The following is a 22940-nucleotide window of genomic DNA, read 5'->3' as shown; positions in this document are numbered from 1 at the left end:
CCGTTGCATTCCAATTTGCGGTTATTACACATGAGAGCTCTGTGTGTTTTGTGTGTGTTTTTGAGACGCTTACTAGGCACAGTCTTCAAAGTTGTTTACCAATTGATCGAGGTACTGATTGTGATTCCTGTGGCTGCGAGTTACTTAATGATACATTTGGCTAAAGAGCGCCATAGCAATTGGTTTACAGCAGTGTTGTGGTATCATTATGAGCTTAACCAATCGATTGCGGACGTCAACTGAATTGGTCCCGGAAAACTCCCACGAGGTCCCTCAAATTGAATTGATTTAACGTGCGTTGCGCTGGTGCAGTGAGTGAAGTTACGCAGGCGTAAGGATGCATCGAGGCAAAATCAGAATAGCTGCATCCATTTTGTTTGTGCTTCACTTCATCTCAACTAGTTTAGCAACTGAACGGCTTTAATAGAGGCTCGATGGGGATTTGTTGCCTGGTAGGTCATCGTCACATCACCACTCATCCATAGCATACCGGGGCGATCCCAGTAGACAGATGGAAGGACATGGGAAGTAATCTGGCATGGTCTGGTTTCACCACATGGCACCAGTCGACACATGTATCCATGCACACACAGAGAAACGTACCAGGATAAGTTGAAGGCCCATGTCACTAAAATGATTAGTCGGTTGATCAATGGAACATTTTATTTGATTATTGAATTTTCTTTTAAGTCATTTTCAAAGCATAAATGCCCAAATATCAGTGGTTCCAGCTTCTGAAATGTGAATACTTGCTGTTTTTCTTAGTCTTACGTGATAGTGAAGAGAATACCTTTTGGGTTTTGGACGGTTTAAATATTTATGTATATCAGTGTATATCATCACTACTACTGCCGTGTTACTTTGATGTCAAATTCCATTATGTCGTAAAAGCCATGATATTCTTTTATTTTATAAATTGCAGCGACATGTTTTCCGCATTGCAGCCAGTCATGTCTTGTGTTTACCCAAAGGTTAAACAGTGCACAGACGTATTAAGCCTCTTTGCGTCTGTCCAGACTAAATGTTTCAGTAAGAGCATTTAAATGGACTTACGAAGAGAGCTGTACTGGAGCCATTCTCTGTCTGGCTGTCACTAAGAGAGATTTGGCTTGATTCGCCTGATTCAAGTAGTGACGTTATTACGCTTCTTCTCTGAATTAGAGGAAGGCATTAGTAGACTGCAACATTTAGGCTGTTTCTATTACCTCCTCTTTCTTTCTGGTTTCAATCGTCCCTTTTCACCTCTTTCACTTGTGGGCGCGAGGAGTCTGAGAGGTGTTTTAACACTTTTTAAAAATGTGTGACGAACAGAAAGTTGAATTATTCCGTTTTTGATTCTCCTCTCTTATCATGTCTCCTAGACTTCAAAAGAATATGGTGGATGCCTACGGATATTAGGTTATATCATCTTCTTCAAACATGATCCCGTCTTCCTTGGAGCTACAACCATCCCCTTCCCAAATTTAAGAGAATCTACTTTATCCGACTGGTGTGCATGTCTGTCTGTGCGATGGGAGTTTGAGGGGTATATTAGGGAAATGTGTGTGTGCATGTGTGTGTGTGTGTTATGACTAAGCCCATCAGATGCCATCTGGCCGTGAGCAGGCTAATAATCTGGGCTTAAAGCTGTCAGCGCAGCTAATGCTAGCCCGCTCTCGTCAGTCCGCTCCACAGTAAACAAGTTGAAAAGACAGAGCTGGAGATAAAAACCTAAAAAAAGAGGGAGCGACGGAGGGACCAATAAGGACCCAGATCCAATATGACCCAGATCTGGCTGAAATGACCGCACCGGGGGTGCCCGGCACAGCCGTGGCACTGGTCATACCAATTGCAGCCCCAGCGGTGAGCGATGAAGACCCTCGGCCGTGCCTCTACCTCACCACCTTAATCGAGCTCTTTATGCGGGACCAGTCGCCTGTCCAGGCCCTGTGCTCCCTCCTGACCATGTGCTGGTTCTGGCCGTCGGGCTGCGAGGCCGAGGAGAAGGACCTGTTCCTGGCCTCTGTGCTGATCAGTTTGGGAAGGTTCTTCAAAGACAAGATGGCCTGCCTGGGTTGGGACATGGCTGCCTGCCTGTCCTGCGAGAGAGACAAACAAACGGTAACCATCGGCTGATGTGCTTCTTGCTTGTGGGAGGTTTTAACTGAGGCAGCTGATACTATGAGTCTTCACACTTGAGCTGCAAACTTTCACACACAACTCCCACAACCTTCTTTGTGTGTTTGCCAAAAATATCTCAAACCGATGCGAATCTGGAGTCGTTTTTGCATTTCGGAGAATTAATTTGCCTTTTATTAGCATTTCAGCCTTAATTTTTAAAGAGATCATAAACTACAATATGCATTTACAGTAGCACGTGCAATCTATGTGAATTTAATGCATTTTTATTCATGCTAGTGGTTTTGCTCTTGGGGATGGCAGTGTTGGTCGGTCGGTCGATCTAGACTGAAAAATCTCCATGAATTGCCATGATACTTGGTACAGATACCCGCTGTGCCCAGAGGATGAATCCCAATCACTTTGATCTTCCCCTGAATATTCCTCCTGCGCCATCACTGGCTCTTAATTTTAATTTGCCCATTACCTTGGTCTATGCTAAACTAATGACCCAGCTGGATTTTGTGTTTAGTGCCCAATAGCAAATGTTAGCACCCTAACAGACTTAACTATGATGTTGAACATGGCAAACATTGCCTGCTAGACATTAGAATGTTAGTTTTTGTAATTGTGACTCAGACATTTAGAAAAAGTGTCATGCATTATGTTTCCTCCCGGTTTGTCCCACCAAGCCCCCTCTACTCAGCCCTATCCTGGTGATCTTTAATTCAACTGTTCACTTGTAAGATTTGTAGTGTACGCAGTTGGGGGTAAGTCAAAAGGTCATGGCGTTACTTTTTGCTCTGCCTTTATTGCTGTCCGTGGTTTTATTTCAGCACTAATGGCTGTAATAGAATTCATTGTATTGGTCTGACTAGCAGTTAAAGTCTTTATTCATGTATTCGCTCTCAAACTGTCACCTTGTGTGCCTTGTGGGTCTATTATCTGTTAGCATCATGTCATCTTTGGCAGTTGTACGGTGTGAATAGTTCAGGGTGCTTTGGTTGCTTCTGAATCACCCAGATTGATCTGTTTCCAGGTCAGAAAGGGAAATGGGGGCAGCACAGGGATCGCCATAAGTTATTCTGCAGACTTGTTTGTCATCAAACCATGTTTAACGTTGGCAACAAGCATTCCCACTTAACTTTTCGCTTAGTTTTAGTGGTTTTTGGTGGAGTAAGAATAGCGCATAGTGCTAACGTTACTTTTCCTTTGTACTGGCAGTCATGCAGCGGACTGGGTCTGAATTGCCTGGGGGACTCCGTTAGAATGGGTGCTTTAATCTAAAGCTGGCTTCATTATTAAAATACAGTCTTCTCCCAAAGTCCTCCGAGACTCGGTGGAATAATATTTGTTTAGGATGAATAATAAAAGGCGTAAATGGGCTTGAGTGGAGCGCGACGGGACCAGCCCCCCCCCCACGCATCTTCCCTTCCCCTCTGCTCTGTTTGATTTATGATCGTGCGTCTCCTTTTATTGAGCTTTGAAAAGAAGATGGCATCATGGCACTATAGCCCGCTAACATGGCATATGAATCACTGGCCTGCCTACCAGACACCGGACCCCTCTCTCTCTCTCTCTCTCTCTCTCTCGCTCTCTCTCTCTCTCTCTCTCTCTCTCTCTCTCTCTCTCTCTCTCTCTCTCTCATAGTGTCACAACAAGGCTGTTTCTTGTGAGGGATGGGCAAAGCTAGCCCCAGGGACACACCTGTATTTCATCCCCTCTTTTTTTTGTTGTTGTTATCCTCTCCCTCCCCACATTTGTTTATTTGTGTGTATTTTGGCTAAGATTGGGCCTCCCTGCTGGTGAAGACTTCTCTTTTGATTTGAGCGGTGTTTCATCTTCGAAGCGGACTGAGCCGTGCTCATAATGAATGCGTTGGAGCGTTAAAGGGAGATGGAGACAGTGTTTAGTGTTTATCTTGCAACTTCCCAGTCTGACAGAGCTGAGCTGTGTTTACACCCAACATTTGGACAAAACAAGTATACGAATATGACACAAATGAGATGAGAAAAGTGCCAAAAATGGGGGCTAAACTAGTGCATGATATTTGTCCGTGATTACAGCTAACAGTGAGGATTATGAGCATAAATGCATCGGTATGCTTCAAACTAGGTGCTTGTTGGGTTGTTGAACAGTGTCTGGAACCGCCATCGTGCCCACTTTACACGGTGACTGGCCTTTTGTGTGGACTTGTAAGTAGGTGGGATTGGAACTTCTCTTTTGTAGATTCTTCACATACTCACTTTTCACGTGAACATTCAAGTGCAACACCCGAAAAGCCTTTGAAAGGAGACTGCCCGAAAGTGTGCTCCGTTGCCCATTCGTCACGTCGAGACAACAGAGATGATGAAGACAGAATGTTTGGGAAAAAATTGGGGAGGTTGTGGGATGCAGCTCTTTTGGAACAGCAACTGTGGCTCAGTGGAAGAGCAGGGTCGTCCTTTCATCAGAGGGTCGGCAGTTCGACACTTAACCCCAAATTGCTCCTGCAGGCTGGCCGAGTCCTGATGGGCAGGTGGCACCTTGCATGGTGCCATTCGTGTATGAATGGGTGTGAAAGGGTGAATGATTACATATAGTGATAAAGCGCTTTGAGGAAGACTAAAAAAGCACTACGTACGACCTATTTTGTTTGTTTGAAAGTAAAATAGTCCTTAGGGGGCGTCCTGGTGCGTGGCCTAGGGATTAATGCACCAATAATGAAGTGCAACTGGGGACCATTGTTGCATTTGAGTGGTCCGAAGACTAGAAAAGTGCTATACAAGTCCAAGTCTATTTACCATTACTATTTAGCCATAAAAACAGTTACCTTTTAAATGTGGTTGGACAAAACATTGTACAATTTTATTTTGTTTGTTTGAAAGGAAGAAATGCTCACTGAGTGGCGCTCTGGTGCGTGGCCTGGGGATTAATTAAGGCACCAATCATGAACCGCAACTGGTGACCATTGTTGCATGTCACGCTCATTCTCCCTCACCCCTTGTTTCCTGTCCTCTTACTTCAGTGTCTCGCCGATAAAAGCATAAAATGCCTAGTATTTAAAAAATAAATAACAATCCAGACTGTTGTCTTGCTGAATTCAAGAGTTGAAGTAGAGGAACCTTGACGCTGCATTGTCTTACCGTACCGTAGTACCTACCTTACCGTAGTCTTAAAATGCGGGCATAATAAAGCCAGTTAGGAAAACAAGTTGAGTAAGTAAGAAAGTACCCACTGCGATGTTCTATACATGTCACGTTTTATTCTAGTATGACACCATAGTTAACATTCCTGCCCCGTTACCCTCCCCACTGGGTCAGAGCCTCACATTTTTGAGTCAGCCATTCCTCTGTGTGTGGAGGTAACAAGCCAGAACAGTCTGCATTGTACTGATGCTATTGAGAGACTGGACTCTGATACAGCCCCCGGCCTCTCCATTCAGCTCTCTGGAAGTTACACTGAGGTCGCATGGAGCCGAAAAGGAGGGGAAGAACCAGAGGAAGGGGAAAGAGGAATGGGGATATCTGGAGGCAAATGGAAAGAGGGAAGCAGGATGTGAAAGTCGAGATGTCGGAAGACCAGCGCTGTTGAAAAGAGAGAGACAGTGAGAGAGGACACAGTTGCCAGGGGAAGAATTCCCCTCTATTTACGCAAGCCAAGTGGCCAGACTGTCCGCTAGTGATTGATATGCAAAACAAGCTGGCAGCGAGCACTTTTTCTCTGCTAACGCTCACAGAACGGCACAGGCGCAGGATCAATGGCTCAATCCCCATCAAAGCCCACTCCGTCTCAGAGGCATCGGTCTACTCAATGCTGAGGCTTCTGACCCGGGCCTAGCGGGCAGGCAGGCAGCAGTGGATACTTAATTAGAGAGCAGGATAGGAGGAGGAGAAAAGTTGAAGAGGGGATTGACCAACCAGAATCAGAGGTGGACGGAGATAAAGATACCCAAGGAGAATCAAGCCAACTATTGAATTCTGTCACGGATATTTTCTCCGGGTCGGGTCACGTTTTCTAACCGCACACCGTCTCTGGGGCCGTCATGCCAGCATCCAGGGGAGGCAGGCTGCGTAGGAAGGGCTGCTCGCTGGCCCGGAGAACCCAGCGGCAGGCCACAGCAGCGTGGAGGCTGCTCTACAGACTGCTCTTCATGGTGAGCAGAGGATCGGGAGAGCGAGTGAAATATTTAGGGGTTAACAATGTCTCTACTGTAATGTTTTTGAAGGGGCCTCATGAAAAGAGATGACAGAAAGTAGTCAGTACTCGACTGTGCTTTTAAGTATCACTGCTCCTGAAAGTGAGTGGATTAATATTGATATAGATGCGGTTTCTTTTCATTATGAGATGAAGGCAGTATAGATTAAGCTTCTATTTCGTGGTCATTTCTTTGACCAGTTTGGAATGAAACTGAGTGGATTTATAGAAATAAAGAATGGCTCTTGATATGAAGGGATGTAGTGAAACCCTTTTGCTTTGACATCAAGACAGTAAGTGGACATCATGTACATGTGTGTCCTGTTCACTGAAAATGACTTCTGACTGCTGGACACCATCAGAAGTGAAACCGAGTAGACGGAGACAAATTGACTCAGCAGCCTCTCACTTCATTTGATTGTATTTCTTTTTACCTGCAAAGGTTGACAAAGACCTCTTTTTCGAAATTGACTTCAGGGCATACATGGCGAGAAGGGATAGAAACAAAATCCAGAACTGTCAGCTGTCAGAGAGAAAACCTGAATGAGAATTCACAGCAGCGCTGTCGGATCCACTCGTCTTTCCTGGCGCTGCCGGGCTTTTCTCCCGCCTCCTGTCCTCGGCTCTTAATTGGTTATTTGGGCTAGCTGTCAGGCTGTGTTGGTGGGATTGTTGCGAGGCAATTGCAATGCCTGAGTCACGACAGTGTCTCCCCCCCCCCCCCCCCCCCCCCCCTACCTCTTCTTGTCACGCTCCAATGCAGGTGTCTGCCATTTAGTGTTGATGAAAATCGTACCTACTTAGGAAGCTGTGTGAGAGGTAAAACTGGGTTTCCATGTGTGCGCACAGTCGAATTAAGCTCTGTGGCTCCTCCATCATCTCATTTGTGTGCGCATGAGACAAACATGAGCCCATAACCTACCAACGTGAGGGTGTGATGAGAATAAACTCAGCACTTGTGTGGGCCTCCCCTTTCCTCTGGGCGTCTGCAGCCCAAATAAACAGCATATATGAGGGTTATCTCTCCCCGTCTGGAGCTACCAGTGGGCTGTCTGATGAATATGTTGCTCTGAAATCCTTAACCTCTGTGTTGCCCCCAAGCAATCTCTCCTGTCCACCCGCCATCCACCGAGCGTGTATCAGTGAAGGAAGGCTGACTGCCGCTGTCTGTGGCAGCATCATCAGTGTCTGAATTATTTCGCCATCCTTAATGGACTAGTGTGTGTCAGCAGCTGCAGTTGCATGGCTGCCTTTCTTAGATTCTTTATGGATTCCTTTCCAAATGAAAAGGAATTTATCTGGTTGGACAAAAACGGAGAAAAACAGTGTTTCCCATTAGGTCAGACTTTGAAGTAAATGATTGTTGGCAAAAAGACATTACGTGCTCCAATGAGACAGAGTATCACTTTTATACTAAATATAATAGAAATACATCTTCAACTCAATTATAAGCTTGGTAAGGCCTTTTTGGCCATGCGAGCAGAATGGCAATGCTGGTTGGTCCACTCCCTGAAACAACAATTGCATATAATTTTGTCCAAACATTCATGTCCCCCTCCGGATGAATCAGTCCAAAATTTAAAAGTGTCCAATTCTTTGGTTTATGATTAAATACCTGCAAAATGAAGGCCATCGCCATCAGCCTCAGCTGTCCTTTGCGTTTAGTGCTAATTGTCAAATGCTAACATGCTAAACACCAGCAGCATTATGGGTGGCAACTCACACCAGTTTCAGGGCTGAATGACTGAGACAAGCGTTCACACACTGCTCGGAAAGTGTGTACGTGTGTATCGATGCCTGCGGTGTCGGAATGAAGGGTGTATCGATCCATGCGTGTTGCTGTACAGTCCGTAGCAGTGAGCTGAACTCAAATGCTTGCTCATGCGATGTCCCCACACACACATGCACAAACAAGAAGGCAGAGAGTGCTGAGCAGCTGTTTTGCCTGCCATCGTTGCCGTGTTGCCGTGCAGCGGATTGGAACCTGCTATTACTGGCACTTATCGGCCCCTGCTGATTCTAGTGACTGGCCACACATTGTAATTCGACATTTGTTGGAATAAGGACGGCTGGTCATCATGAGGCTATTTTTGCTCACAATTGATGGCTTGCGCACTACAGTCTAGCAAAGCGTGGTGCAGGTGATGAAGTAGTGCTCGAGTAGCTTGTCGGGTCAGAAATTAGGATGGACTTTGATCGTGTAGGAACATTTTACTGTAGTGCTTGAAAAGCATGCAACATACGGTGGCAAGCACGGCGCAATATAGAGAGATGGGAGAGGTTTTTCCCCCCCCTCTGCTTATTTTTTATGTCCCAGGGAATAGAACAGAGAGGCTGATAATGGTTCATTTTCCGCCACAGACTACAAAGTCTTACCCGCCACAGGCAAGACTTCGCAGTGTGGTGCCTACGGCTGATGTTAATTTCCCTACCCCAGGCAATACAGTCCAATAAAGCGATGCGGATCAGCTGTTTCTGTTGAACACCTCTGTAAATGGTATGACGCTGAGTGGTTCTTGGGGTTCCACCCAGGCTAGAGGTAACTCTACTGTTTATGAAGGGTTTCTCAGCTAAATTTAGAAAATTAGACGCTTCTAACCCCCCCCCCCCCCCGCATACAAAACTAATACCTCTTGGGGCATGTCAAATGTTCTGGAATGAATGTGACACAAATCTGCATAACTATCCATTATGGGTTTAGAAGAATAATGTAATGTGATATAATGCTATCTGCTGGGATATCCAGTAAGTCCTTCAGATGCACTGCTATAGTCTTTGATGCTACGCCAATTAGCATAGACTGCATAACTAAATCTCCACAACGCTCTTAGTACACCCAGGAGAATCACTGGCCATGATCAGTGCAGAAATGTATACATCATTATTTTATACAGCTACTATATGGAGTTTAAATCATTAATGGTGAATGGAAAGGTATAGATTTTTTCATTTGAATAGATCCTTGAGAGCATGTTCTGTGCAGATATGCGTGTGCATGCATGCAATGCAGTTTGTTATAATAAGTGTGATCCTTAGTTTATCCAGCTGGCTGTTATAATCCCCCGGCTGCCTAACCTAAATACACCCCACTCTCTCTCTGTCGCCCCCTACAGAGCGTGGACACAGTGTGCACTCTCTACCAGGCCTTCCAGGACGGGTCGGGCTCGGGCTCTGGGGGTTTGATGGACGACACCAAGGAACCTCCAGTGAGGCCGGGAGGGGGTTTAGGGTCGGGTCCCACGCGAGAGGCTACCCTGCTCAGACCTTGCCCCAGGCATATGAGTGCCACTGAGAGGTTACGCAAGGTTATCCAGGAGCTGGTGGACACAGAGAAGTCCTACGTCAAGGTGAGCCCGGACGGCCTTTTCACTGCTGTCATATTATAATTTCTTATGAGCTAACATGAATATTTGATCAAACTCCATTTGAAATTTGTTCCACTGTCCAATTTATTTGACTCCTCAGTTATAAAATGACCCACGCGCCAGCCGTGTCCAGAGGCATTGTGCTTTTGGGATTGTTCGTCTGTCTGTCTGGTCCATTTGCCTGGAGGGAAATTCTTAAATTTTGGCATAAACGTCCACCTGGACTCAAGAATGAGCTGGCTAGATTTTGGTGGTCAAAGGTCACATTTTTTGGCAACAACACAAGAGTTGATATGCGAATTATGACAAATTCACACAGATATCTAATTTGACAAAATGTTGAAGTGATGTCATTTTGGACAGATGTGGATATAAATTGAAAGTGATTGGCAGAGGCAGACAACCGTGAGGCAGTAATAGTTTTCTTGGCTGGACAATCTATCGTGCAAAATCTAAAAAACATTATCGCTGGCAGCTGCCAAGTCCTTAAAGGAAGAATACAACTTTTTGGGTAGTAACAATTTCTTACCTTTTTGTTGAGAATATTATGAATCTTATCGTCTAACTTTCAAATCAGTATGATACATATGTGGCAGGAGCTAGCAGCCAGATAGCTTAGCATAAAGACTGAAACAGCTCAGCTCTGTTCTGTTAAAAGTTGTTTTTTTTCTGCAAACGCAAAAAAGGAAGATATAACAAGCCAATTAGTGATTGATGGTGCGTATAGATGGATTTTATATAATTTGGACAGAGCTAGGCTACCTGTTTCCCTTAGTTTCCAGTCTTTATGCTACGCTAAATGAACTGGCTGCTGATTCCAGCTACGTATTTGACATGCGGTGATATCAATCTAAGTCTCCGCAAAAAAGTGAATAACCGTATTTCTCAAAATGCTGAGCTTTTCCTTTAAATATAAGATATTATGTTTGAAGTGACATGGGACATAAAAAAACAAGAAGAACTGAAATAGAAGCTGTTTCTTTCACAGTTAGGGCTCCTCCATCTCTCCTCCTCCTCCTGTCCAGCCTTATTTATCTTCTTCTCTGCTGCCCCAATGTTTTCCAATATGACCTTTTCCTCCCTGACGCACATTAAAGAGCCACATTCATGATCTTTTTGACTCCACGACACTTGTCATGTCTGGCATTTCTTCCCTTTCTCCTTCATCTCCTCATTTTTCATTAAGTCTTTTTCCCCTCACACCCGTCCTCTTCAACTTGCCGTTGATTTGTAATTGAGTGGGGAGATTGGCTTCCCAGAGTGCCTTGATGCAGGCCTGCCCGCCTGTATCCATGCACCACTTGCGACTGAGGTAGTTTGAGGAGGAGGAGGAGGAGGAGGAGGAGGAGGAAGAGGAAGAAGCAGCTCATAAATCAACCTAATGAGAATATCTCCACTGATACCAAGACAAGCTACAGCGACATTAAAGTAGTGGGGGAGAGGAAGGGAGATAGAGGAAGGAATGGGGTGAGGGGCTGTGGGAGGGAGACAACTGGAGGTTATAAAGGGAGAAAGAAGTAGTGATTTGATGATGAAAGGGATTTTAAAGGACAGACAGATGAAGGGATAATGTGAACTATTGCTGTTTGATTCCTTGTCTCTGACCTTTCTCTCTAATTTTTGTGCACAGGACCTGGCCTGTTTGTTCGAGATCTACCTGAAACCCCTGCAGAATGAAACCTTCCTCACACTGGACGAGGTAGGTGGCGAGTGTGTGTGTGTGTGTGTGTCTGTGTGTGTGTGTTATAGTATGTGAAGTATGATAAACATTATGCGAGGTGTAGAACGTCCAGAGGCGTGTCCTGGGAGGTGTCGAGGCTATATAGGGCTTAGAAGTCATTGAGCGTTTATTACCCAGAGGTGACGCCGATGGACTCTGCTAGGCTATGTCTCCCTCATCACCACTGTGACTGGCTGGAGGACAAATTAGCATCCCCTTACACTGACCTTCCAGCGCCCCACTGGGACACACCAATAAAGGCTAGTTTAAGATTAAACCCATCCTTTAAGCATTCACCTCAAATGCACACAACACAGCTATTTTCTTTTTTTTTTCTCCAGACACCTTAGATTGAGCTGTTATTGTGTGTTCCCTGTGACAACATGTGACAGTAGCTGCAGCATGGTAATGACCTTAGTATTGCAGTTTCCATCCCTGTCTTTAGTGTCAAGTGTGACCTCAAACACAGGACGACTCTCACGAGACACACTAATCGATAGGCCACTGAGCAGTGGGGCAAATTAAATGGCCATTATGGGACAGCGGGACGTGTCCAGACACAAAATGTACAAGAGCATGTTGGCCCCCAAACGGCTTTTAATGAAGGAAAGTGTTGACCCCGGGTATGTGTGTCGGAGAGGCTGTGTTGGACAGTAGAAGTTTGTTCATGTGTGCGCTGCATTTCTAGCAGGGCTATAGCTTGTCCCTTAGTGCCTTTGACATAGATGGAGCCATCAGGTTGGAGGTGTTACAACACTACAGGGTGCCTGTCTCACTGACTGTTATGAATTATAAGCTATCTTGCCTCTTTTTTTTTTTCTTCTTCTTGTCGCCTCATATTCCTTCACTCTCTCCCTTCTCCCCCTTCCACTCTTTTCTCTGCCAATTTCCTGTCATCCACCTTCCCACAATTCCACACTGCCTCTCCTTTCTCCACCTCATTCTATCCATTATCCCACTACTCATATGCTCCTCCTCAGATGGAGAGTCTGTTTGGCAGCCTGCCAGAGATGCTGGACTTCCAGAGGGTCTTTCTACAGACCTTGGAGGAGAGGATTGCCTCCTCGCCTGACTTCAGCACTCTGGAGACCCCCTCACAGTTCAAGGTGAGATACACACACACACACACACACATACACACAGTGACATGTCACTTTTATTGATTAAATGTCCAAAGCTTCCATATGGATTTCATGAGTATGAGTATACAGAACAACATTATTCTTATACCAGGTGGTTTCATCCACTTTTCCAAAGAAAGGTATGATCTTTGAGACGGGAGCAGCCCCGGGTGATTTATAGCCGCCTCGTACATGACACGGTGTGCTGTATATTGATTGAAGTGAAGGTTCACAGGTTTGATTGTGAGCCGCTGAAAGCTAGCGAACTCCAGGGGTTAGGCGAGAGGGGGAGGACAGAGGGGGGGCGTTTGGTTTAGTCTCCCGAGAGAGGGAGGACAGAGTGGTTCGGTCATGACTTCACATCTTCGCACTCTTTCATCCCCTTTTCTCTGTACTCATTTGGCGTTGTGTAACATCACTCTCTCGCCATCTGTGTGCAACACTCATCCCCGTGCCTTTTTTGTTTTTGTTTTCCTCTCTCTCACACCCTCTCTGTTAACAGAAGCTGCTGTTTTCTCTCGGGGGATCGTTCCTCTACTACGCTGACCACTTCAAGCTCTACAGCGGCTTCTGTGCCAACCACATCAAGGTCCAGAAGGTCCTGGAGAGAGGTACTATACACGCCTAAACACGTGAAGAATTCTGTGAAATCTGCAGACGCATACTAATTCAAAGTGTCCCACCCTCCTGCTAAATTCAGCTCCGTTGCACCTATGTTGCATCAGAGACACCTCACGGCACTCGCTGTTGAAGGTTTGGCCTTGTCTTTTGGGAAACAAATCAATTATGTACGAAAGTAAAATTCTAAATGAGCCGGTGGATGAAAGTGAGGTGCGTGATGGCCCCTGTACAGTTTGCTGTGTGTTCCATCTCCATCGTCATGCTCAGGCACGCACACAAAATCCACAATTTCGTTTTGCGATCCACGGTTTCTAAACACTCAAAGCTGTTTCACCGGCAGATGAAGTTTAAACAAATACGAGCGTTTATTAGTACACATAGTGTGGCTAACCTTGTCCACGTGGACCGTTAAAACCTTACAACAGAGCCCTAATAATTCCTCACTCCGCCCTCAGCATGTGAGAGGGCAGATATTTTAAAGTTGATTCATGCCTGCTGCGACGCCGGCCCTTTCTGCCACTATTTGGGAACGCTGCCCAGTGCAGAGAGAAATGTAAGAAGATGGGCTTTGTTGCCAACATGGGGGGGGGGGGGGGGGGGGGGGGGCTGGGCAAATTGCCCCCCAGTGCTTCTTAAATCTGCCCCATTACTCGAATTGCATGGGATATTCCTCGAAGTAAGCAACAGGATGGATATTTAATAGGATTAGCAGAAGGAAAACACTCAAATAGTCCCTGATGGGTCAGAGTTACCTGGAGGAGAATAAAGTGTGGGAAATATGAGTATCAAAGCAAAACTTAAGCATGAAAGAGCTTTCTGTGGCGTTGAATATTTAAATTCATGTTTAATCATATATTAATGCCACCATTGGGCTATAGTAAGATAGCAGATCAAACGTTATATTAGTTTATCTCTATATATATCTATATGTGTATCTATTGCATTATATAAGCATGAACACATGCGTTTTGGGGGTTATTGATTGATATTGGTTAGTGATTATTAAGTCCTGAAGTCTGTGGCCAGAGCAACAAAATGGCTCCAAATGAAGGGAAAAGATACCCGAGTCATACAGGGTTCATGTACCCTATTCTTTAACGCTTTTATATGGTGTGGTGAACTGTAATGTAGTTGTCGGGCACAAGCTAATATTAGAACAACATGTAGCTCAATAATTGCACAGTACAGATAAGAATAGCCAAGATTAACAAGGGTGATAGTTGCACATTTCACACACAGCGTATATAGTTGGCTCAGTGTGGTCACAACCAGCTGATCCAAGGACACAGAGAAGAAATCTGTGGGAGTTTGTCAACTCTTAAAGTAATTATATGCCCGTCTCTGCCATTATCATCACCCCCCTCCCTTTCCCATCATGCCAAGAGCGCTGGGTTGCCTTAGTTTCTCTGTTTATTTGTCGACTCGTTAATTGCCTGCCAATTACTCTGGGAGGTGTCGATGCAGCTGCCTGTCTGTGGCTGGGAGTGCTATAATTAATACTTTAATGGCCCCCCTCAGTAAGCGTCGTGGAGGCACACTGCTCGGGGAGAATGCCATCACCTTTTACAGAAGGCTCAGTCATTCTGTGTTATACCTGCCATTTCACACAATGCCTTTTGGCTTCGCTGCAAACTAAGGAGTCCCAACTCGATCATTCTCAGCAGACAGCTTTAGTATTTAAGTAACTCATCACAGCTCTGTTAGATTCTTTATTTATTTATTTTTTTAACTTTCGCCACGCGAAAACAGCTTGTCTTCAATTCTCTTATGGCATTCAGACGTGATGGACTAAGTATAACGGATGCACGAGCAGATGTTTACATTCAAATACGGCCGTGGTCATGGCATGCCGGAGAAGCCTACACTACCCCCTGCTGGAGACGGCTTAATGCACCATGATTCTGCTCTGGCCTGCGCAGGGACAATTTCAGATCAGACCCTATGGCTTATAGTACGAGCTACACGTCTCTCTCACTATGCACGAGACCATCAGTGCATCAGGAAACACAAACACTCAAAACCAAGACTAAATACTGAAAGATTCATATTAATTCAGTATGCGTGTGTGCGTGTGTTTCTCAGCTAAGACGGATCAGGCTTTCAAGGAATTCTTGGATGCGAGGAACCCCACCAAGCAGCACTCATCCACCCTGGAGTCCTACCTGATTAAACCGGTGCAGAGGGTCCTCAAGTATCCCCTGCTGCTCAGGGAGCTGGTCTCCCTCACTGATGTGGACAGCGAGGAGCACTACCACCTTACCCGTACGGAGACATATATACACACACACACACACACACACACACACATGCATGTACACACACACATATACGCTATAAATATAGGCCATATTCACACTTGTCATTTCAGTGTGTTTGTTATCATGCCATCATGCCTGCGAGCATCGAGTGACAGATTTTTGCACATGAGCGATGGCCTTTTTTGTCATGCACAGTGCACACACACGCACGATGCGCACATACAAACCTGCTACTGTAATGCAATGCATCTACATATACAGTCCAATATTGATCCCCGCTAACACTCCATTCTGTTCTCGTCCCTGCAGAGGCTCTGAAAGCCATGGAGAAGGTGGCCAGCCACATCAATGAGATGCAGAAGATCTACGAGGATTACGGCTCCGTGTTTGATCAGCTAGTTGCTGAGCAGAGCGGCCACGACAAAGAGGTAGATGCACATTTCAGAATCGGATTCCTAATCATCTAGCATAGCAAATGTATTTGAAGTTCCCTTGACGACAGACTTGATTTCCAAGGACACCTGCTATAAAAACACAGTACTTGTGTATCAGTTTAAACTACCTCAACCCAGTCAGCTATCCCGACATCAGAGCGGGGCTGTTTAGCTACCGATGTTGTTTACACTGTCTTCTGTGTATTGCCTCTAGGGATCGAATACATTTATACATTTATGGAATATTTAGTTGGGAAAATCACTGCAGTATAAATATCCAAAGTGAATGCTAAATAACGTTGTCTAGGGTACTGTATGTTTTCAACGTATTTAAACCTCTCTCAAAACGAACGAAAAAAGACAAATTATATAGAAAGGTTTGCTTGAAAATCGGCTTTCACATTGTGTACAAACAGCGGTTTGTGTTGTCTGTGGAGCATCATTCACAGACGTGGATACTTAGTATGTATCGCACAACAGTGTGCTCCTTCAAAACAGCCCAAAAGTCTGGCTTGGGAATCTTCTGTCTCTCCCCTCTGCTGTTATCTTAAGCAGTCTCGTGTGTGTGTGTGTGTGTGTGTGTGTGTGTGTGTGTGTGTGTGTGTGTGTGTGTGTGTGTGTGTGTGTGTGTGTGTGTGTGTGTGTGTGTGTGTGTGTGTGTGTGTGTGTGTGTGTGTGTGTGTGTGTGTGTCTCTCAGGTCACAGAGATTTCTATGGGAGAGTTTCTCATGCATTCCTCAGTGGTCTGGCTCAACCCGCATTCATCGTTGGGTCGCATGAGAAAAGACCCCGAAATGACCGTGTTTGGTGAGTCTGCGCCCCTTATTCCCTGCTGTTATTGCCGTTGCATTCTGGGGAAAAATGTTTCTCCTTCTTTCCCTACCCTCCACTTCCTCCCTGCTCGACTCCAAAGGTTACTGGAAGTCACCGATTTGACTGGTATTCCTATCAAACACCACATACCGTTTTGTCTCAAAGGCTTTGGGCATAGATGACCACATAGAACACCATTTAGTATTTTAACCGTGGATGTTTGCAGTTCAAGTTTAATCCGTACAGACCAAGTGTTTTGGGTTTTCTGCGGAGCCACACCGAATTGTGTCTGCAATAAGCACTCAAACATATTTCCGTGAATCTCAATATTCAGAGCGTTGATATGTGCTTTAAGGCTTCAAGCTGGCATCTAAAATGCTTCTGGGGGCTGCACTCCTCCAGTCTCTTTCCCCAAGAGGCATTCGCAGTGAAAACTAAGACGCCGGATGTGTTCTCTCTCACCAGTGTTCAAGAAAGCGGTGATATTGGTCTACAGGGAAAACAACAAGCTGAAGAAGAAGATGGTAAGCATTGTTTCTGTTGCACTCATTTACTCCCTCGTGCCGCAAATGGTGTCTCTGTTGTGAAACTCAGCCTTTTCTCCTCTTCTCCCCTATGTGGCGTTCTCTGTGCGATGACCAGACCAACTCTCGTTTGGCACTTTCTCACGGAGATTCAGACCCCTTTAAGTTCCGTTGGCTCATACCGCTTTCTTCGCTGCAGGTCCGACTGGGAAATACTGCAGGTAAGAGGCTGGAACACTGCCACAGTATCCCCACTAAATCACTCACAAAGTACATCTACTAAATCTTTTTGTTCTCTCTCCCCCTTCATATTTCCCCACACAAACACACACCCCTAAGCTCATTTTCCTTGCCCACACACACACACACACACACACACACACACACCTCATCTGGCTGCCTCCCTCCTTATCTCATTCTGAAACCGTAAACCATATTTGGACTGTGTGATTAAAAGCCTCCCCTTTATTTCCTCACTCTCCCAGGAACAGGCACAGAAAGCAGCTGCATCTGGGAGCTGGTTCACTCCAGGTCCGAGGTGGAAGGTAGACCAGAGACCGTCTTCCAGCTGTGCAGCAGGTCAGAGATTAAACTTTCAGGTGGAATCAGCGATGATTGATGCTGCTCTGCGTTCATGGATTCTATCGCCTTTTTCACCCGTTACACATACCAGAATTAGGGTATTTTATTTTTGGGTTGGCCGTTGGGAATTTCTTCAAATTTGGCACACCGGTCCAACGGGACGTGGATGAACTGATTGGATTTTGGTGTTCAAAGGTCACTCAAGTTCGTCCCAGCCTCATGGACGCAATATTTCAGGAACACCTTGTCGGAGTTTCTTTATGTTTGGCATAAATGTCCACTTTGTGCAGATTTTGGTGGCCATTTTGGGCCATAACTCAATAATTGATATGCTTATTGTTACAATTAAAATGATGAAGTGAGGACATTTTGGACAGACATGGATATAAATTGCAACATGACCCGGTGAGGCGGTAATTCTAGTTTAAAGGATAATTAAGTTGTATCACAGGGTTGGTATTATGTCTGATTATTTTCTACCATTTCTATTGATTATGACAACATCGTATTCATTAAAGTAATGCTGAGATCTGCCCTGATGTCCAAAAGGGCAAGAAATACAAGCATTCAGACAAGCCAACAATTTAGCCAGATTAGCTAACCCACTTTGTTTGGAGGCAAATTCAATTAAGGTAATGTAAACCACTATTGAAATAGTGTGTCCTGATCGAGCTCAGGAAAAACAAGCGTATTTAATCAATAATCTGTTTCACAGTTCGACAGAAGCATTTTTTTTTTAAAAGTGCAAGATTTCCAAAAATATGCCTTTTCCCTTGTTTGCTGATACCGTTCTCATATCTGTCTGTTAAATATGAAGCTATGGCCAGCAGCCGCTTAGCTTAGCATAAAGACTGAAAACAGGGGAAGCAGCTTGCTCTGTCCGCAGCTCAAAAATATGCCCAACAGCATCTTTAAAGCTTACTAATTAACATTCTGTATATCTTGTTTTTACAATTTGTTTTTGTAAACATTAAGCAAAGGAGGTCTTTGTGCTTAGCTAAGCAAATTGGCTGTTGGCTGTAGCTTCATAGTCAACCAGCAAAGGGGAGACTGGTATCATCTCACTCTCTCCCTCGTACCTCCCAACATGTCGAACTATAGCCGTACTGGTTTAAAATACTTGTAAAACAGACGATTTATATAACCTAGAAAATACAATGGTTTATTTTCTCCCCTATTCATTTCATAATTTTGTTCAATAATTTAACCTTGTAAAGCAATTTTTGTTTTCATATCATGGTCCCAAACAAGATATGGCAGAGTAGAGTTAACACTTTAGCATTTTTTCCCCCATGGATCCTTTGTTCCTGTTGTTGCTGTCTCAGCATTTTAACAATTCATATGTCTACATGGGGATGGTAGTTGGAGTAAAGCCTGTGACCCAATTGGTAAGTCCTGTGACACCTAGTGAAATTGGGCTCGCTCCTAATGAATTACATCACCCATTTCCCTGGGGACACAATGGAACTCTCTCTAATCCCCTTAATCTATATTTAGCTTCTGAAATCCCGTTTGCATACCCTGTGCTCATGTCGCTTACTCCGTGTCCTCCTCAGTGTGCCAGAGAACAAGGTCAACATTATCAAGGTGGTCCGCTCCATCCTCCGGGAGAACGTGAGGAGGCACACGAGGAGCGAGGACACGCTCGAGAGGAGCTGTAAGGAGCGACTGGTCCCCCTGCGCGGCACCTTGCCCTCCTCCATCAAGCTAGGTGAGCCTAGCTTGATATATACATTTTTTTTTTTTTAATACAGGAGATATTTCTTTCAATTATTGATCTATGGATCAAACGTAACATTGGTTTGGTGTACCAGGTACTAAAAACATGTCCACACAGGTCAAAGCAGTGATTCTTCCTACCTGGTAGTTTAGAAATCATCAACTGTGTGATGCGAAGTATGAATGTACTTTAGAGATAACCGTATCTCACTGTTTAGGTCATGAAATGCTAGAGGGGCTGAGCTTGCCAAGAGTTTTGCTCCGATGAGAGTGGCATTTCTGACTTCCATCTCCGCATTCGTTACCAGGTTCCACCAGGGCTTCCTGGTTGTGTAAACAGCCTCTCGGAGATCTCTCCGCCCAGGCCGGGTGTCCCAAGCCGGGGCCAGACTCGGACGAGGGGAGCAGTGGGACCTACAGTTCATCCGGGGCTCCTCCACCGTGCACCTCCTCTGAGTCGCGCGTCCTCCCCCCTGTCCGGCAGAACTGGTCTCGCACACCTGGCTCCAACTCGCAACCCCCTCGCTCCACCTCTGCTGTGACAGAGTCCGATATTTTAAGTGACGAGGACGATGACGGTTTTAGCGAAGGGGGAACGAGGAGGGGCAGTGGAGACAGCAGTTCCCCGACTATCGCCATCGAGGCTCAGTTCCTCCAACTTGAACTATCGGAGGATGCTGCGCCGGCTCCCTGTGTTCAACCCGAGAGCGTGGGGGACACTCCGGAGACCCAACCCAAACTGATGCGCGGACACTTCAGTGCTGTGAAGAGGAAAACCAGCAGTTTGAGGAAGAGCCAGGGTGCACTGTTGAACATGAAAGCGCACAGCAGGTCCCTCGACAGCCAGACGGATGCGGCATCGTCGTCGGGGGCCGTGGACCTCAACGCGTTGCTGGAGAGAGACTTCAGTGTCCAAAGTCTGACTTCTGTCGTGAATGAAGACTGTTTCTATGACCAGGCTGAGGGCTGTGCCACAGATGCTGGAAAGGCCACCTCCTCATAGGGGAGCAGAACTATACTGTACCAGGGCCACAAGTTAATGGTTATAAAGTTAAGACACTAACCAAATGCGCCCATTGCGTCATAAGAGGGGAAACCAGGCTCTACCAGTGTGGCTTTGAATCTTTGCTCGGAAGTCGATTTAGTAAGCCGCGCACCTGCCTGCTTAAAGTTAGGTGTAAATGATCTGATGCGTTACAGCGGTTTGCTCAGCTCTCTGAGCTTCGCCTCCTCCCAACAAAACCGTCCGAGTGACGTATTCCATCCTATTTTCCCCTGCAGCTCAAGCTCATCTGCAGTTTTTTATTCGATTTTCGACCATGCCTGTGAAGAATGGGGAGAATGGCCTCAGTCTGTCAGTCCCTAAAGTTAAAAGTCCACATTGCATATAGAGGCATGTGGAGATACGGAAGTTTCTGGAGGAAGCCACACTGGTGCTTAAGCGTCATGGGTTCTGGGTTGGTAAAGTATTCATTTGTATTCGGTGTCACAGAACCGAACACTGTCAGGTCCCCACTTAGTATAAGTTGCAAAATATGAAATGAAAAAGAGGCACTGAGTGTGAGGGCTATTACATGATAATAACACCCACCCAAAGAGCAGACTTCCTGAAAATAAAACCCAAGCTTTTTTTTTTTTGCTGTATTTTGTGCACTAAAGTACAATGTTTGCCTATATATTTGAAATATTTTTTATCTGTACAGGTTTTAATGTTATTAATGCTGTTTTTTATTTATTAATAGGTTTGATGTACAGTATAATTTGGCAAACTTACTTTTGAGATTGAAGGCTTGAACAGTTGACTAAAGATTTGATCCATGAGTAAATACAAAAGATGCAATACAGCGTGACTTTTATTCCACTCCATTTGAAATGTTGCCGACTGGATTTTGGTAGTCTTCCCTTTAAAACTGCAACTTCTAGTATATGCTTTGGAATGTACAAGTGTTTTGAGGTCTGGCTGCTTAATTGATCGATTTAAACTGCAATAATGTTTAAAACCCAATGTTTCTTTTTATGTTTGTGTCCTGTATATATCATCTTTTCTATCTTTGAAACATGTATGTATTCTCTCATACATACTTGACACTGTACAGGTAAGACAACAAGGCAGGAATTGGCAATAAATGCAGCTGATATTTTTGTAAATCTTTTGTTTGCCATATCATAAAGTACGTGTTGAGGTACTATGAAGAAGGCAAACCAACATCACATACTTTACCTTCTCAACTCAACGTTACCATGCCTTTAATGCTAGCATACCAATGAATGTGAATGCCCCATTCTTATGGAATTGTTTTATAAATAAATATTTTATCTGTGAATGACGCCTGGAGAGCAATGCTTTTAACTTAGCCTTCAAAGTCTGTCAGTTCAGTTTGTATGGTTCTTTATGTTCTAATGACGGGTGAAGCAGTGCTGGGATGTTGGTGTCTTATCTCAGGCTTGGTCCCTGCAGCTTCACTTGCCACCAGTACCCTGATTAGCTGTCATAAGAAATTCACATATTGGAAGAAAAGGTATATCCTCAATAGAATACGAAGCATCTGACAGAAGTGGGACACCGTTATTTGAAGAAAGCGCGTTACCGCAGTGCTTGGATCTGATACACGGTGATGAATGTGTTAAAATAAGCCATGCTTCGTGTCGGGACATTTTTAATTGGCTGAGCACATTTAGCAATTAGTGTTTTTCTTTACCTTTTTATTTTCTTTCATATTAAAACTAGAGGGCTGAAATTACCCAAATTATCAATGAAAGGATTTTTTTGTGAGTTGGACAATCGTTCATCAATCATTTTCTCAGTTATCTGCGTGGCTGTATAGTTTCAGCTTTAATTTGAAACATCTGCTGACATTTTGGCACTACATATTACATGAGGCATTACCCAAATAGCAGGTGAATAGAAATTATTAATTAATTAACTATGGTGCTTAAAGAGAGCCCATGAAATATTTGCTGTATGGCAGCAAATATGGACATGAGTGGCAATTATTTGATGTTTCATGCTAAAACTTGCTCAAACTAGTAATGGTATAGTTGTAATTAATAGTAATAAGTTTGGAATATTTGTGATACAATACTGACTTTTTAAGGCATACAATTCTATAACTCTTATCCTTTTAAAAAAAATACTATATCATGACTGTCTTCAACATACTATACTATGACTTCTTTGACATAATATACTATACATTTTTGACTACACAATAATTTTTACATCGAGAAGTTTTGAAGAGATGCGGCACATAGCAGGTAAATACCTGAAGATGGGACATCATATTATTAGGTGAGCTAATAGCTTGAGTTAAAATGATATGATTTTGGGCGCGTAACTCCAGTATTACTGCCATTGTTTTTTTTCTATGACCTTTCTTTGACATGTTACACAATGACTTCTTATGACTCTTTCACGACTTTTTTCAACATGCTATGTATACTATGACTTTTTCATGACTTTTTTCGACATACTAAACTATGACTTTTTTCAACATGTCATATGACATTTTT

The 22940-nt window shown here is 44.5% G+C and overlaps 1 protein-coding gene across 3 annotated transcripts in view; it reads left to right on the top strand.

The window, feature by feature from the left end:
* Positions 1 to 21754, top strand: part of tiam2a (TIAM Rac1 associated GEF 2a) — an 87191-nt gene extending 65437 nt beyond the window's left edge. For all 3 annotated transcript variants that reach the window (XM_079174905.1, XM_079174907.1, XM_079174906.1), the window contains exons 16-27: positions 9387 to 9620; positions 11269 to 11337; positions 12339 to 12464; positions 12982 to 13090; positions 15183 to 15362; positions 15668 to 15786; positions 16491 to 16599; positions 17071 to 17129; positions 17248 to 17350; positions 17615 to 17708; positions 19268 to 19422; positions 19739 to 21754. In XM_079174905.1, the coding sequence (XP_079031031.1) occupies positions 9387 to 9620; positions 11269 to 11337; positions 12339 to 12464; positions 12982 to 13090; positions 15183 to 15362; positions 15668 to 15786; positions 16491 to 16599; positions 17071 to 17129; positions 17248 to 17350; positions 17615 to 17708; positions 19268 to 19422; positions 19739 to 20433 (2052 nt within the window). In that variant the 3' untranslated portion in view covers positions 20434 to 21754. The remainder of the gene's footprint in view (positions 1 to 9386; positions 9621 to 11268; positions 11338 to 12338; positions 12465 to 12981; positions 13091 to 15182; positions 15363 to 15667; positions 15787 to 16490; positions 16600 to 17070; positions 17130 to 17247; positions 17351 to 17614; positions 17709 to 19267; positions 19423 to 19738) is intronic.
* The last annotated feature ends 1186 nt before the right edge of the window (positions 21755 to 22940 follow it).

This window comes from Pholis gunnellus (genome assembly GCF_910591455.1).
Source record: "Pholis gunnellus genome assembly, chromosome: 15".
Lineage (NCBI taxonomy): Eukaryota > Metazoa > Chordata > Actinopteri > Perciformes > Pholidae > Pholis > Pholis gunnellus.
This window is presented reverse-complemented; position numbering and strand designations above follow the sequence as displayed.